Here is a 13,447-nt window from a genome sequence, read left to right on the forward strand (position 1 = left end):
GGTTAGTTGAGAGGGTATTGAAAATATTTAATACCCATATTAAGCAGAAACTTTGGGAGTGGAAATACTAGGGATTTCAAGTCCCATTCTGCTGCATGATCAGGTATTGGGGAGCCCCATCTACCTTGAAAGGTTCTCAGACTGCAGGACAGATGCCTCTACTAAAACACACTCTTTCCCCCTCATTTAATGAAGTTATACCCTTAAAAAGATGTGTTAAACTTCTCTGTTATTATCGGGTCCGTTTTAATAGATTTTTTATAACAGTCCAAGTCTATCCCTAGCAAATATTATCCGTTTTAGCCTTTTATGTATCCTGTCAGCCTTACGATTTTTAAAACACGTTTGTTAGGAAGATGTTTCCACACCCTTATAAGGAATTGTTCGTTCCCCATTCCAATTGATGTGGGATCTCACAATCTTCATTAGGGGCCAACGTTCTCGTTGGCATACTGCCCGGTGATGTGGGAGGGATTGAGATCTCACATTCCTACTCCTACCATATTAGTTTTTCAAATCTTCATAGAAGGATAGAAGGATATGGATACTTTTCAAAGATTCGGGACCTAATAGAATGCTAAAAGTCATAATAAAACCATACAGTTGTTTGTATGGGGTCCTTAAGATTAGAGCTCGAAAGTGACTCGATTATTTATATTAGGTTTGTTTGTGTGGGTTTTGCTTCATCTACCACAATAAATAGTGTTGAAAATCTACCAAAAAGAATTGGAATCTGTTTGGTTTGGTATTTCACTTTAAGAAGACCATAGCATTGTACTGAGAATTGAATCTTTACAAGTTTGTCACTGCATTTCATCACTACCACCTACTTGCCCTTTAATGGTCACCTACCCTTGTTTTCTTTTGCTTCCAATAAAATCTTAGAATAATGGTCATTTAGTGGTTGCACAAATCTCACTTTTTCTTCAAATCTTCATTGTTTTCTTTATACACAAGGAAACATGATAATATAATATAGCCAAATCACAATATGGGAGCGCACGGTGGCTTGAAGAAAGGGCTCTCTCTAATTCTAGCCATGTAGTGGATTTGATTTAGTCGGTTAAAAAGAGGTGTGTAGCTAGACTTCTTTCTTTACAGTGTTTCATGCTCCCTTCTTCATTAATCCATTTAGGCCCGACTAGGTACACATGTATCCAAAGAACCTGGCTCGAGAGTAGTTTCTTAACAGTAGGGTCCTTGTTTGTTAGTGAGAGTCCTGTTTTTTTCTATGACTAGCTGCACGGGTGTGGCCAAAAAGCAACCAGCTGACTACCGCCTTCTATTCCGTCTTTCTTAGCTATGTGAAGAAGATTTATCAGAAACTCCACCAGAAGAAGTGTCGGATGACTCTCTTTGTCAACTTAGTCCATCAACTTAAGCATAACTTAGTACATCACGATAACCTGCCATATTCTAAATAGTAAGCCTAAAAAGGATAAAAGGTGAGAAGTGAAGTATGCAAGAAGGAGAAGAATTCCCCAATGGCATGTATTAAGCTCCATCGCCAGATTTTGAGTGTACTTTCCTCAGAAGTTCTTAGAAAGAAATTAAAAAGTAAAAGCTGACTTAGAATGTTACACTAAGCTGAGCTGAGCAGGGCAGAGCAGAGCAGATCAGATCATTTAAAGAATCAAAGTGAACCTTCTCTCATCCCTGAGAAGCTTTGCATTATTGTTCATTGGGGAGTAGCGTTGAGCTTAGAAGCTGCTACAGCCTTTGCAGATAGGTTCACCCCTCCCCCTCTCACTGACAAAACAGGGCTCCTTCCTCCTGAACCACTCGAACCCAGAAACACAACTATCACCGTTGTGTCGTCATGAAAATGACGCCGAACCCCACGGTCGATCTTCTTCAAGTCCGAGTACCGCATTTCTCTTTTCTTAGCTGCTTCCTGCATTGCTGCTTTCACCAACCTCCTTGCACTTCCCTATTTGAAGCCAATAAAACAAGAGAGAATAACTTTACTGAATACAATTGACAATGAGGTTTACACTCAGAAAAACACAACTTACACTGTGAGGATGCTTGTGAACAATATCAACTGCTTCCTGGTTGCTAAGGTGCTCCCATAGCCCATCAGAAGCAAATATGAGGAATTGATCGTTCGGATCGAGTTCGTGCACAGAGATTGCTGGTTCTGAGCTCAGAATAGGCCTACTGAACGGTTCTTGGAGGCGAAACTTGGCATACAATGGCTCCCGGTTGAATTCTGGCTTTTTGAGATATACGTCTCCAATTGACCGAGAAATCTGCATACGAGTTAAAAGGGAAGTTTTGGATTGGGGGAGAAGATAGGCTCAAATATGCCATGGTAGTCAATATACAAGTATGCAAATAACTCATGGCTCAACAACATCGGATCCAACACGACTCTTCGATTTGATGCAACTGATAAAAGAATGAAAAATCTCCAAAACAATGAGGCAATAAAGAACAGTTGCAGAGCCATGGAAACATGTTGCATGAGACGGACCCAATAAGGTTTTGAACGTGTAACGAAACATTTTCTTCACCTATGGCATCTAAAAGCTCACCCAAACTCAAGACATTTCTCGACTTTTAATGCACAACAGATAACTCGACCGAAGAACATGTCTAACCCACAAATTCTACCAAATTAGCTCGACTCTAACCGTGTGAGATCCCACATCAGTTGGAGAGGGGAATGAAACATTTCTTATAAGAGTGTGGAAAAGATAGTATCGCTATAACCACAGAAGGCAAAGATTCGATACCTTTCAAGTATAAAACTGAAAATATCTCAGGATCAACCAAGCTTAGGAAGTACCTGAATCAAGCCCTTTACACGCCATACATTATGCTTCAACACCACAATATGGGGGTCATCGGGGTGCGAAGACTGCATCTCCTGGCGGACTGATGGTATACTTGCATTGTGCTCTGATGATAGCTGAATCGGAAGAACTTCTCCAGTGGACTGAACAAGCCTTCCCAACACGGCACGGGAATCACCTAGGTTCGCAACGTAGAGTTTCCCGTCACAAATCACTCCAACCAGACAGCAAGAACCAACAGCCGCAATCTGGGGGTTCATAGGCCATTGCTTGGTGACAATAGAGAGAAACCCCTCTTCTGTTGCTTGGAATGCTTTCTTTATTACATTTGCTGACATTGCCTTTTCTTCTGTGGCAAACACTGAACAGTAAAAGGTGACCGACCCAATTAGATCAGTTAAGCGTTTATTTGATTATATCGGCTAATTGTGATGCTCGAACCGATTCTAAAACTAATGCGTGCAACAAGCCCTACTTCTTAAACGATGCATTTATCAAATTCAAGATGTTTAAACTCCTCTTACCTTTGAGATGCTGGAACAAGTTAGCACATATGAATCGCGATGTCTCAGGGCCACCATGGCCATCGTATATTCCAACAAAGGTTCCATAAGGTCCCGACTCGAGCAAGCTCAAGGGGCCAGACTCAAGCTGGCTCTGATCCTCAAGTAAATTGTTGGCCTGAACAACAGCCATTGAAAACTCTCCATTGATATGGTGGCCATGGTCCTTGTACCAAAGTAGCCCATCTTGGCAGCCAGCTGAATCAGAACCACGGCCCCGACGTGCCTGCCGATCAGCACATGGCTGCCAGCAGGCCCTCAGGAAGTTCATCAAACTTGATAACATCCCTCATTGCACCAGAGCCACCCTCCAATTCCTCCACATCCAAAATGGATGCAACACCAATCCCACCTCAAAATCCTTCCCTGCAGCCCCAACAATCAAAGATGAGCCACAAAATCAGTTCATCAAAACCAACCCCATATTCCTTCCTATTTAAAGCTCAAAATTCCCAGGAAAACAAACAGAAAATACAAACGAGCAACGAAGAACAGCATTAACAACAAGAATCAGAACAAAATCTACCTCTGCATTCTAGAGTTCAATCATTTCCACAGTTGAAGTTTAAGAACAAGAAACAGTCAATAATTTAATCCGAGAGAAAACGAAATCGAAAAAGGAAAAAAATCAACCACAGATTCTCCTATCAACAGTAACAAGAACGAAAAAGAAACAATAAAAAAAACAGAATAAGCGAAGAACAGTATGAACTCACTGTAATTAGGCTATTCTGGTCAGTTGGGGTCAGCTACTACTGGTCGAAACCAAATGAAAACGACGGAGATCTAAAAGAGACGCAGCAATACATGTGCAAGTAAACTTGTTAGATCAACAGATCCATCGATCCCCAAAATAGGGAAATGGGTCTTCTACTGCTACAAATTCCTTCTCAAACCTGTTCTTAATTCCACAACAAAACTAATGAGGAAGAAGAAGAAGAACATAGAAGAACTCTCTTGATCCATACGAAAACAGAGTAATATATATTGTTAGGTCAATCCTCCACTTTTCATTAATTTACCTCTCTAATTGAACTAACCTGAGAAGAGCTCTCAAAATTTAGTCCCATCTTTGACTTTTCTTCCGACCCATCTCCACAAAACTTGAAAAAATTAGCAAACAGCACTGAAATTTTGATGGGGTTTTGTCCTTTTACGAATCAGGAAGTGGGGTGGAGTCATTTTCTTCGATTTCGTGAAGACCAGTAATGGAGTGGGGTAAATATCTTGGGGCAAATTTTCAGGAGGAGAAATGAGTATCGCTATGGCGCAGGTGGCGACGTGTCGATCGATTGAGAAGAACAAGACGACACGTGGTGGGATTCGACGATCAGCAAGCGGCTTCCATTTTATGGATTCTTAGCTCCACAAGAATCTGACGAGTCGTATTCAAACACCGATCATTTTTTGGTGGTTGATTCGAAACGGTGCTTGTTTCTTTTAGGGTTTTGATCGATTTTGTCAAATGGGGATTCGTGGCTTCCGTTTTCAACTGTTTGTTTATGATGATTCTTGATATGTTCGTTGTTTTTCTCAATGGAGCGTTCTTGATCTTGTTTTTGTTCGTAATTTTGTGTCGTAACGAAATTATGATGAGATAAATCGATATCATATTTTATTGTCTTTTGTGCATGAATTTTAGTTCGTCGTGATCATATTTAAAAGAACGAGAATAAGGATGAGTCGGTACATTTTAATCCGTGATTTTGAGCCATTTTTCTTTCAGAGTTTGGTTCAGACTTATTATCGCCCTACCGTCTTAAGTTAGTTAGGGTGATAAGGAAAGAGCCTGACACACGCACACTCAATCGCCATCTTCTCCCCTCCTCTCGCCTAACACATTACTTCACTTAGCTCGTTTCTGACATCACCTTCGTCTTTGATTGTTGCCGTCATTGGCTTTATTTTCAGTACAAGAGTTATTTATCTTATGAGGTGGTTGATAATGCTCGTTAACGAAGGCTTGAATTTGAATCGATTATTCAAAGAGTCCAACCAAATATTTTTGAGTTCGGTTGTGTTCATTATTTAATAATAATTATCGTATCGAAAAAAATTTACAATTAGAACAATTGAGTTTAGTCTAAAATTGTCTCAACTCAATCATATTCAACCTCCGAACACTCGAGTTATTTATGTGTTTATTTTGTTTTGTGGTTGATTGTCCTGAAATTTATAAGAGTCAGACCAACATATCGTTGTCAGTCTCACAATTTTAAAACGCGTTAACTAGGGAGAGGTTTTCCCACTCTTATAAGAAATGTTTCGTTCCCCTCTTAAATTGATGTGGGATCTCACAATTCACCCCCTCGAGAGCTAGTGTCTTCGTTGGCACATCGCTCGACATATGCCTTTAATATCATTTGTAACAACTTAAGCTCACTGCTAACAGATATTGTCTGTTTCAGCCCATTATATATCACGGTTAGTCTCATGATTTTAAAACGTTTATGTTAGGGAGAGGTTTACACATCCTTATAAGGAATGATTTGTTTCATTCTGCACACCGATATCAGATCTTACAAAATTAGTCATCCATCATTCTCAAACAATTTTTTTTTTTTTTTTTTTTAATTGAATAATTCTTGATTGATAGTGTTTTCATTTTGGGAAAGAAATTGCATGCAATTTGACTGGACTCGATAGTGGACTTTTATTTACACAACCCGACAACTTAACCAAAGTCAGTTCTTTAAAGTGGATTGACTCGCATAATTTTTTTAAAAATATTAAAATTAAAATAAAGTAAAAGAAAAATTAGAACAACTAATTGATGGACCCGACCCGAGCTAGTTCTAAGTTGACTAAGCTTACGCGTATTGTTTGTGAATGGAAGACTTTGAATGATGAAGTCTCACGACTCATGGTCGCCAAATTGGAAAAATTGAGCCTCCCCTTTCAAAAATATAATAATAACAATTCAATTTTACTTTTAAATTTTAAATTTTTATTTATAAATTAATTTTTTTATTATTTTCCAGCGGGATATTGTCTTATTTGGAAAGGTTTTCCCTCGAGGTTGGGTAACCTAACATTCTCGCTGACACACTACTCGAAATTGGCTCGTACTATTTGTAACACTCTAAGCTCAATAGACACCATTTCAAGAAATTAATATTTGAATTTAAGTCGAGTAGATAATATAATAATATTTTTTAAAAAATAGGGTAGAAAATGTAAGTTTAAATCTTTTAAGAGTTAAAAAAGGAAATTTTTAGTTGAACAAAAAAAAAGAGAGAGAAAAACAGGGGACCCGCCGCAAGTCCACAGTTCCGTCCAGAGTGTAGGACGTCAACACAGAGAGAGAGAGAGAGAAGAAGAAGAAAACTGTGGCTGAGGCTGACTTGCGAGGAAGACGATCCCTTCTCAAAGTCTCTCTTGCAAATCCTTCGAAATTCTTATGTAATGCCATTGCTTCGTCTTCATAATCATCATCTTTTCTTCTTCAATCCTTTCAAATTCTACTTCTAATTCCCCCAAATCAGAATCCATGGCTTCCCCTTCTCCCTTTTCCCTAACGCTCTGCGTTTTCTTTTCCGTTTTCAGCTTCCTTTCCCATTCCTCCCTCGCTCTCGGATCTTTCAGCTTCGATATCCATCACCGTTACTCCGACGTCGTCCGTGGAATCCTCCCCGTCGATGGCTTACCGGAGGAAGGGACTATCGATTACTACGCCGCCATGGTCCGTAGGGATATTCTTCTTCATGGTCGTCGACTTTCTGAAGATCAGCCTCCTCTAACTTTCCTCCTCGGCAACGAAACTATTCGAGTTAATCCTCTGGGATTGTACGTATTTACGTTTTTTAATTCCATTTTTCGCCGTTTTTAGTTGCTTTCGTGTTGAGATTCGGTGTGTGGGGGATTTTTTAATTAATCACTTTCGTTTTTGAATCTCTGAATCTTCCTTTGTGATTCTTATGTTTACTAATTTTCTTTCCCCTTTTGTGTTGTTGAATTTCAGCCTGAATTACGCTGAGGTTACAGTGGGAACGCCTAAGGTTTCGTATTTAGTGGCGTTGGACACTGGCAGCGATTTGTTCTGGTTACCATGTGATTGTGTTAATTGTGTTACTGAGTATAATACATTCGAATGGGTAACGATTCTTCAACCCTTTTCTTTCTTCTAGTGTTCGATTAAAAATTTTGAGGGCTGGTTGATTCTTTTTTGAAGCCCGTCACACGAGAAACACGAACACAAACACACAATGACATGGGCATGATGAATTATACTTGCTATTATATGAGAAATTAGTTCAATAGATATTTTCCAAAGAGGACAATATTTGCTAGCGGTGGGCTTAGGCCATTATAAATGGTATCAGAGCTAGACATTGGCTGATGTGCCAGTGAGAAGGCTGAGCCCCAAAAAGGGAGGTGGACATGAGACGATGTGCCAGCAAAGACGCTGGACCCCGAAGGGGTGGATTTGGGAGGTCCCACATCGATTGGAGAAGGAAATGAGTGCCAGTGAGGACGCTGGGCCCTGAAGGGGATGGATCGTGAGATCCCACGTCGGTTGGGGAGAAGAACAAAATACTCTTTATAAGGGTGTGGAAATCTCTCCCTAGCAGACATGTTTTAAAATCCTTGAGGGGAAGTTCGAAAGAAAAAGTCCAAAGAGGATAATATCTGCTAGTGGTAGGCTTGAGCTGTTTCGTATACTTATTTGTTGAATTATGTAATGAAACTAGTCGTTTTTTTTGTACATATTTTGAGGACCTTGCTATAAAATCTTTGTTTGAATATATATTTGAATGGATATGGGTTCATATAACAATCTGTGTCAAGCTTCAAGTGGGTTGGACATTTATCTGAGTGGTTCAAGATCTTTATAGAATAAGGAGATTCGAAATCCAGCACGTCCATTGATTATGAGTATATTAATGTTAAAAGAAAAAGTTTGATCTGTTCTGTTCAAATTCTAGTGACTCTATATATCTTCATTGATTTCCACGGGAATTCCTTCTTTTGCTGTTTCTGTCAACAGAGAGCAAAGTTTAATATCTACAGCCCCAGTAATTCATCAACTAGCAAGGAGGTCCCATGTAGTAGTTCTTTGTGTCAACATGCAAACCAATGCCTTTCACCAAGTGACCCGTGCCCCTATAAGGTTTCGTACCTTTCTGATAACACCTCGTCTACTGGCTACTTGGTCGAGGATATATTGCACTTAGCCACAAACGATGGCCGATCAAAACCCGTTAATGCAAATATTACTCTGGGGTAGGTCGCTATTTTATCTCTTTAATTGATGAATTGGTCTTAGAAATTTTTGGCTGGTTATTGGTACCATCAATTTAAGAGTCATTCCAAAGAGGCGATAGTTAACTTTGTTCTTTATCTCTACTCAATTGGACCCGAATTGACTTTGTTCTTAATCTCTACTTGATCGAGTTATTGAAACCTGGACATATTGTCATTTAGGTGTGGTCGGGACCAGAGTGGTGCATTTTTAAGCACGGCAGCACCAAATGGTTTATTTGGGCTCGGAATCGAGAGTGTTTCGGTTCCTAGCATCTTGGCAAATGAAGGACTCACTTCAAATTCTTTTTCCTTATGCTTTGGACCTCGTGGAATGGGAATAATTGAATTTGGAGATAAAGGTAGTCCAGGTCAAAGTGAAACACCATTTAACGTAGGACATAGGCAGTAAGTGTTTGTTCTTAATTTTGGTACATATGCTAATTTCATATTTTATAAGCTCGAAAAATTGACATGTCCATCAAATTGTTCTAATGATCTTTTCTTTCCCCCTTTTTTTGTGCATATGTCAGTCCTACTTATAACATCAGCATCACTCAGTTAAATGTGGGAGGAAACGTTTCCAATCTTGATTTTGCTGCAGTTTTCGATTCTGGGACCTCGTTTACCTACTTGAACGAACCAGCCTATTCGCTCATTGCTGACAAAGTAAGCTCCCTGCAAATTTATTTGCAGTTTCTTGTGCCACGTCCTTCAGTTTTCTTATTCATGTCATTTTGTAGTTCGATTCTATGGTTGACGAAAAGCGGTATACGGGAAATTTAGACATCCCTTTTGAGAACTGCTATGAACTGAGGTAATTTTACATATGGTTCCATATATCAGCAAGAACTAAAGCTAATAATTATCTCATTTGAAATCTTGATCTCTGATTCAGCTTATTAAAGTTAAGTCGTTTTTCTATACATTTTTCAGTTGGTTTTATACTATAAGATACAGAATATTGTGAAAAGTATCCATGTTGAACACATTTAGAACTGTTACATCCATAGCCATTAAGCTCCATAATAATGGTAAACTCGACGAGATCTAACCCGAAATAATAAGAAAAACAAATTGCTGTCCTTCACTTTCTTTCAGCCCAAATCAAACCAAGTTCAGATACCCTGTGATGAATCTGACAATGAAAGGTGGTGCTCATTTTTTCATCAACCATCCAATAGTTGTGTTTGCCAGCGAGGCCACATCATGGCTTTATTGTCTTGCCATTTCTAGAAGTGACAACATAAATATCATTGGACGTAAGTATCTCAACATTTAGCTTATAGTTTATTGTAATCTCCAGGTTTACTAAATCTAATTGAACATTTTTAAATTTTTTTTTTTTGATAGGAAGTCGTTCATTCATTGTGTATTTAAGTTGCATATCATTTCTTTTTTGTTTCATATTAATTATCTATCATTACCATAACTTAAGACATACATCTGTGATCGAGAGGTCAAAGGTTTGACTCCCTGAACTAAGATAAACTTACTTTTTCGTCCTCATGCTAATATCTAATCCCACACATGAAGAAGAGTATCAAAGAAATAGAGAATTTCGTTGATATACGAAGCGTAACATGTGGGATACGTGTCTTGAAGTTAACTAGACAATTAGCGAATGACAATCGTTTTGTTATATTGCTACATTGATCTATATCGTGGCGATTAATCCGGAAGCTTTTTTTTCTCATGATGTTTATCATGTATTAACGCAGAAAACTTCATGACTGGTTATCACATAGTTTTTGACCGTGAAAAGATGGTTTTGGGATGGAAGGAATCAAACTGTGAGTACCCCTACTAATGTTCTCTGTCTGTTTAAGGACTTTCATGTTTGTGTATATTCAGCTCTTAAACTTTAAAAAGGTGCCAATTTCAAAAACGAAAAGTTACCCGACGAGGTCTTAACTTTTTGTTTTTCGTTTCGGAATAAAACTCGTTACCTTCTAACGTGGGATCTTCATCATCATGCAGGCACCGGTTATGAGGATGTTAACACGAACAATCTTCCCATCCATCCATCGACTGCACCCACTGCGACCCCTGCCCCGGGCACAACAATCAAGCCAGAAGCCAACGGCCAGATGAATAACACTTCTCAAACATTAGACAAACCAAGATCTGCAAATAATAGCAAAAAGCTTGGAAGCTCGGTCATTCTCAGGTTATTAATGGCTGGTGTTCCATTTTTGGGTTTTGTTTGATCATTTTTGTTACAGTCTTATATTGTTTAACAGTTGTATAGTGTGAGTTTATTTATAGTTTGATAGATACTTTCATGTAAATGAAACTGTCTGTAAGTGGAAGTACAGATAGATGCTTTCATATATAGAAGAAATTCATGTTTGAGTATGAATTGGCCTTTGCCCTTCTTTCATTTCAGCTTTGATGTGCTCTTCTCAACTATCAAATCCTTTGTGCATTTGGCTTTGTAATTTGAAGTAGTGCTTTTGATGACGCCTTGGAAGGGAATATCTTTGAGAACACAAGGTTGAATAGGGGCCAAGTATTACTTTTGATATGGACTCAGTATTAATTTTATCTTATATCAGATCCACAGATATTGTTCTCTTTGGGCTTCCTCCACCTTATATTGTTCTCTTTGGGCTTCCTCCACCCGTTCTCCTCCCCAACCAACGTGGCTTGTCTTGCGAGTTACGTTATCTTTTTGTTTATGGGTATTTTTGTAAAATGGGTACGGCCCATTGGGCCAAGTGGTAGAGAAAGAAAGCCCATGAAGAAAGCCCAAAGTGGAGCCCAGATGGAAATTAGGAAGAGGACGATGAACAATGTCTACAAATAATCTTTCCCCCTTGAAACCTTCATTTTCACTCCCTTCTCTATCTCTCTGCTGTTTCTCGAAACACCTTCCAAGTTCCAACCTTCTTCTTCTTCTTCTTCTTCCTCTTCCTCTTCTTCTTCTTCCAGCTATGGCGTTTGCTCGCTGCTTGCTCCCTCTTCCTCTCGAGACTTTGAAGCATCCCACTTCTTCAATTTTCGCTTCTTCTTCTTCTTCTTCCACTCAATGTTCTTTCACTGTCGCTTTTAATTCCGCTTCTCGTCGGCGCGGTGATTTTAATCTCCCAATCTCCACTCTCTGCTGCAAAACGGGCCATCGCGGTACGTTTCTCTATCTATTTATTTTTCGTATTTCATCTGATTTGCCTCTCACTGTCCCACTCTCTATTTTGCTTCATTTTTTTTTTTTGTAAATTGTAATGTTGCTCTTCGATTGTATGGCGCTTAAGTTTATCGGGTGGTGGTAGATTCTTTTTTGGTTCTGTTGCGAATGTAGGGTTATGTGACGCTTCATTTCTTTGATTAATGTCTTGGTTTGTGATTCAGTATTTTTGGAGGACGATTGTTCTGCTACTGACACTTGTGAGCTCATGCTGTGAGTTGATGGCTATATTGATCTAATTTGGAATCAATTCTATTCAGGAACTGGATTTTGAAACACATTTTTGGCCTTTAAAACTGTAACGATTGGATCCGGATGCTAAGATTCTTGTTAAGATCAAGTAGTGGATAATTGAACTACCTTTAGTGTGTTATGGTAGGTTTCACTCACTTTCCTATTATCAAGTGCAGATTTTAATTAAAATTTGACTTCAGACTTATTCAAGGACTAAATAAAAGTGAGGACCGAAGTATAATAAGCGCCATGGCAGAAGAAAATGAAAATTGTATACTATGGGTTCCCTTTACGCCTTTTTATCGAAACCCATTTTTCTTTTTGCTTCTTTGCATCAAAGTTCTTTTGTAATTTTTTTTTTCTGAAGAGGAATCTTATCTTTGTAACTTTTGTTTCTTAGGGACGTGTGGAATAAGGGAGTATTCTGCCTTTTCATTTACTGATTGAATTTTACTCCTTTTGTCCTTCTGCTGACAATTTTGTTGTATGCAACTCTTGAGAAACTTCAAAGCAGATTAGTAGTGAATCCTAGAATGAGATAGTGAACCTTTAACACTGTGTTGAATTTTATATATCTCCTAAGTTCACTTTTTTTTTTAAGTGACAATTTCATAGATGATTGAAATTTACGAAAGGGATTTATAATCCATGGTGCTTACAAAAGACCTTCCCGATGAGGGAGGTATAACTATAGGAAGTAAAAATTCACTTTTTTTTTTCCTTTTTTGTCTTGCAAGTGCAAGTGAAGCTTGAAGCTTGAAGCTTTTATGAGCTCATTGAATTTACATAACATAGTTTGAAACTTGTTTGATATCAGTGAAAGCCAAGCCACATGATTCGGAAGCAACAGTAGTTGCCGGCTCCTTCACTGAATTCAAACACCTGCTGCTTCCAATAACTGATCGCAATCCTTTTCTTTCAGAGGGAACGAGACAGGTGACCATTCGTCGGTCTCTAGCGTCATTTTGTTTATTATAATTGTTAGAACGTATTCATTATAAATCGAATAAGCTGCTGAGTAGAATTTCACGATTGATCTCATCTTCTATGTTGAAATAACCCTCACGTAACCAAGGATTTCAAGTTCTAAGTTGGCTTTGGATCCATATTTTTAACAGGCTATTGCTACTACTGCTGCTTTGGCAAAGAACAATGGAGCTGACATAACAGTAATCTGTATGTTCGTTTCATCTTCCTTTTTATCTCTAGGATGCATAACTCTTGAAATCATATCTTCATGGTTTCCACAGTGATTGATGAAAAGCAGAAAGAATCGTTTCCAGAGCACGAGAACCAACTCTCGAGCATTCGTTGGCATTTGTCTGAAGGTTTGTAGGTGTACATCTCTTTTGAGTCTGGTTCTGTGTTAGGTTCTATGTTTCTCGATTTTTTTTTTTTTTTTTTTTTTTTTTTTTTTTTTTTGT

General features: G+C 38.6%; 3 protein-coding genes across 8 annotated transcripts in view; 2 read left to right on the forward strand and 1 right to left on the reverse strand.

Annotated features, from left to right (window-relative positions):
* Positions 1-1,458: 1,458 nt before the first annotated feature.
* LOC111470225 (probable protein phosphatase 2C 46) lies at positions 1,459-4,836 on the reverse strand. Of its 5 annotated transcripts, none has more exons than XM_023115766.1 (6): positions 4,402-4,836; positions 4,078-4,147; positions 3,323-3,727; positions 2,792-3,159; positions 2,016-2,252; positions 1,459-1,930 (listed from the first exon to the last, which is right to left on the reverse strand). In XM_023115766.1, the coding sequence occupies exons 3-6, from the start codon at positions 3,645-3,647 to the stop codon at positions 1,679-1,681; spliced, it is 1,182 nt and encodes a 393-aa protein (XP_022971534.1). In that variant the 5' UTR covers positions 3,648-3,727; positions 4,078-4,147; positions 4,402-4,836; the 3' UTR covers positions 1,459-1,678. The 5 variants fall into 5 exon arrangements, with proteins under 5 accessions (XP_022971534.1, XP_022971532.1, XP_022971535.1 ...); XM_023115764.1 differs by having other exon boundaries at positions 4,078-4,257; XM_023115767.1 differs by having other exon boundaries at positions 4,384-4,836.
* A 1,792-nt stretch (positions 4,837-6,628) lies between these two features.
* Positions 6,629-10,972, forward strand: LOC111470223 (aspartyl protease family protein 1-like). Of its 2 annotated transcripts, XM_023115762.1 has the most exons (10): positions 6,629-6,763; positions 6,908-7,147; positions 7,323-7,455; positions 8,349-8,584; positions 8,786-9,010; positions 9,136-9,271; positions 9,346-9,419; positions 9,704-9,864; positions 10,324-10,395; positions 10,583-10,972. In XM_023115762.1, the coding sequence occupies exons 2-10, from the start codon at positions 7,041-7,043 to the stop codon at positions 10,810-10,812; spliced, it is 1,374 nt and encodes a 457-aa protein (XP_022971530.1). In that variant the 5' UTR covers positions 6,629-6,763; positions 6,908-7,040; the 3' UTR covers positions 10,813-10,972. The 2 variants fall into 2 exon arrangements, with proteins under 2 accessions (XP_022971530.1, XP_022971529.1); XM_023115761.1 differs by having other exon boundaries at positions 6,631-7,147.
* Positions 10,973-11,438: 466 nt separating this feature from the next.
* The window catches only part of LOC111470227, a 2,586-nt gene continuing 577 nt past the window's right edge, over positions 11,439-13,447 (forward strand). The window contains exons 1-4 of the mRNA XM_023115771.1: positions 11,439-11,728; positions 12,841-12,959; positions 13,142-13,199; positions 13,274-13,351. Of these exons, the coding sequence (XP_022971539.1) occupies positions 11,539-11,728; positions 12,841-12,959; positions 13,142-13,199; positions 13,274-13,351 (445 nt within the window). The 5' untranslated portion in view covers positions 11,439-11,538. The remainder of the gene's footprint in view (positions 11,729-12,840; positions 12,960-13,141; positions 13,200-13,273; positions 13,352-13,447) is intronic.

The sequence above is a fragment of the Cucurbita maxima genome, unplaced genomic scaffold (genome assembly GCF_002738345.1).
Source record: "Cucurbita maxima cultivar Rimu unplaced genomic scaffold, Cmax_1.0 Cma_Scf00043, whole genome shotgun sequence".
NCBI lineage: Eukaryota > Viridiplantae > Streptophyta > Magnoliopsida > Cucurbitales > Cucurbitaceae > Cucurbita > Cucurbita maxima.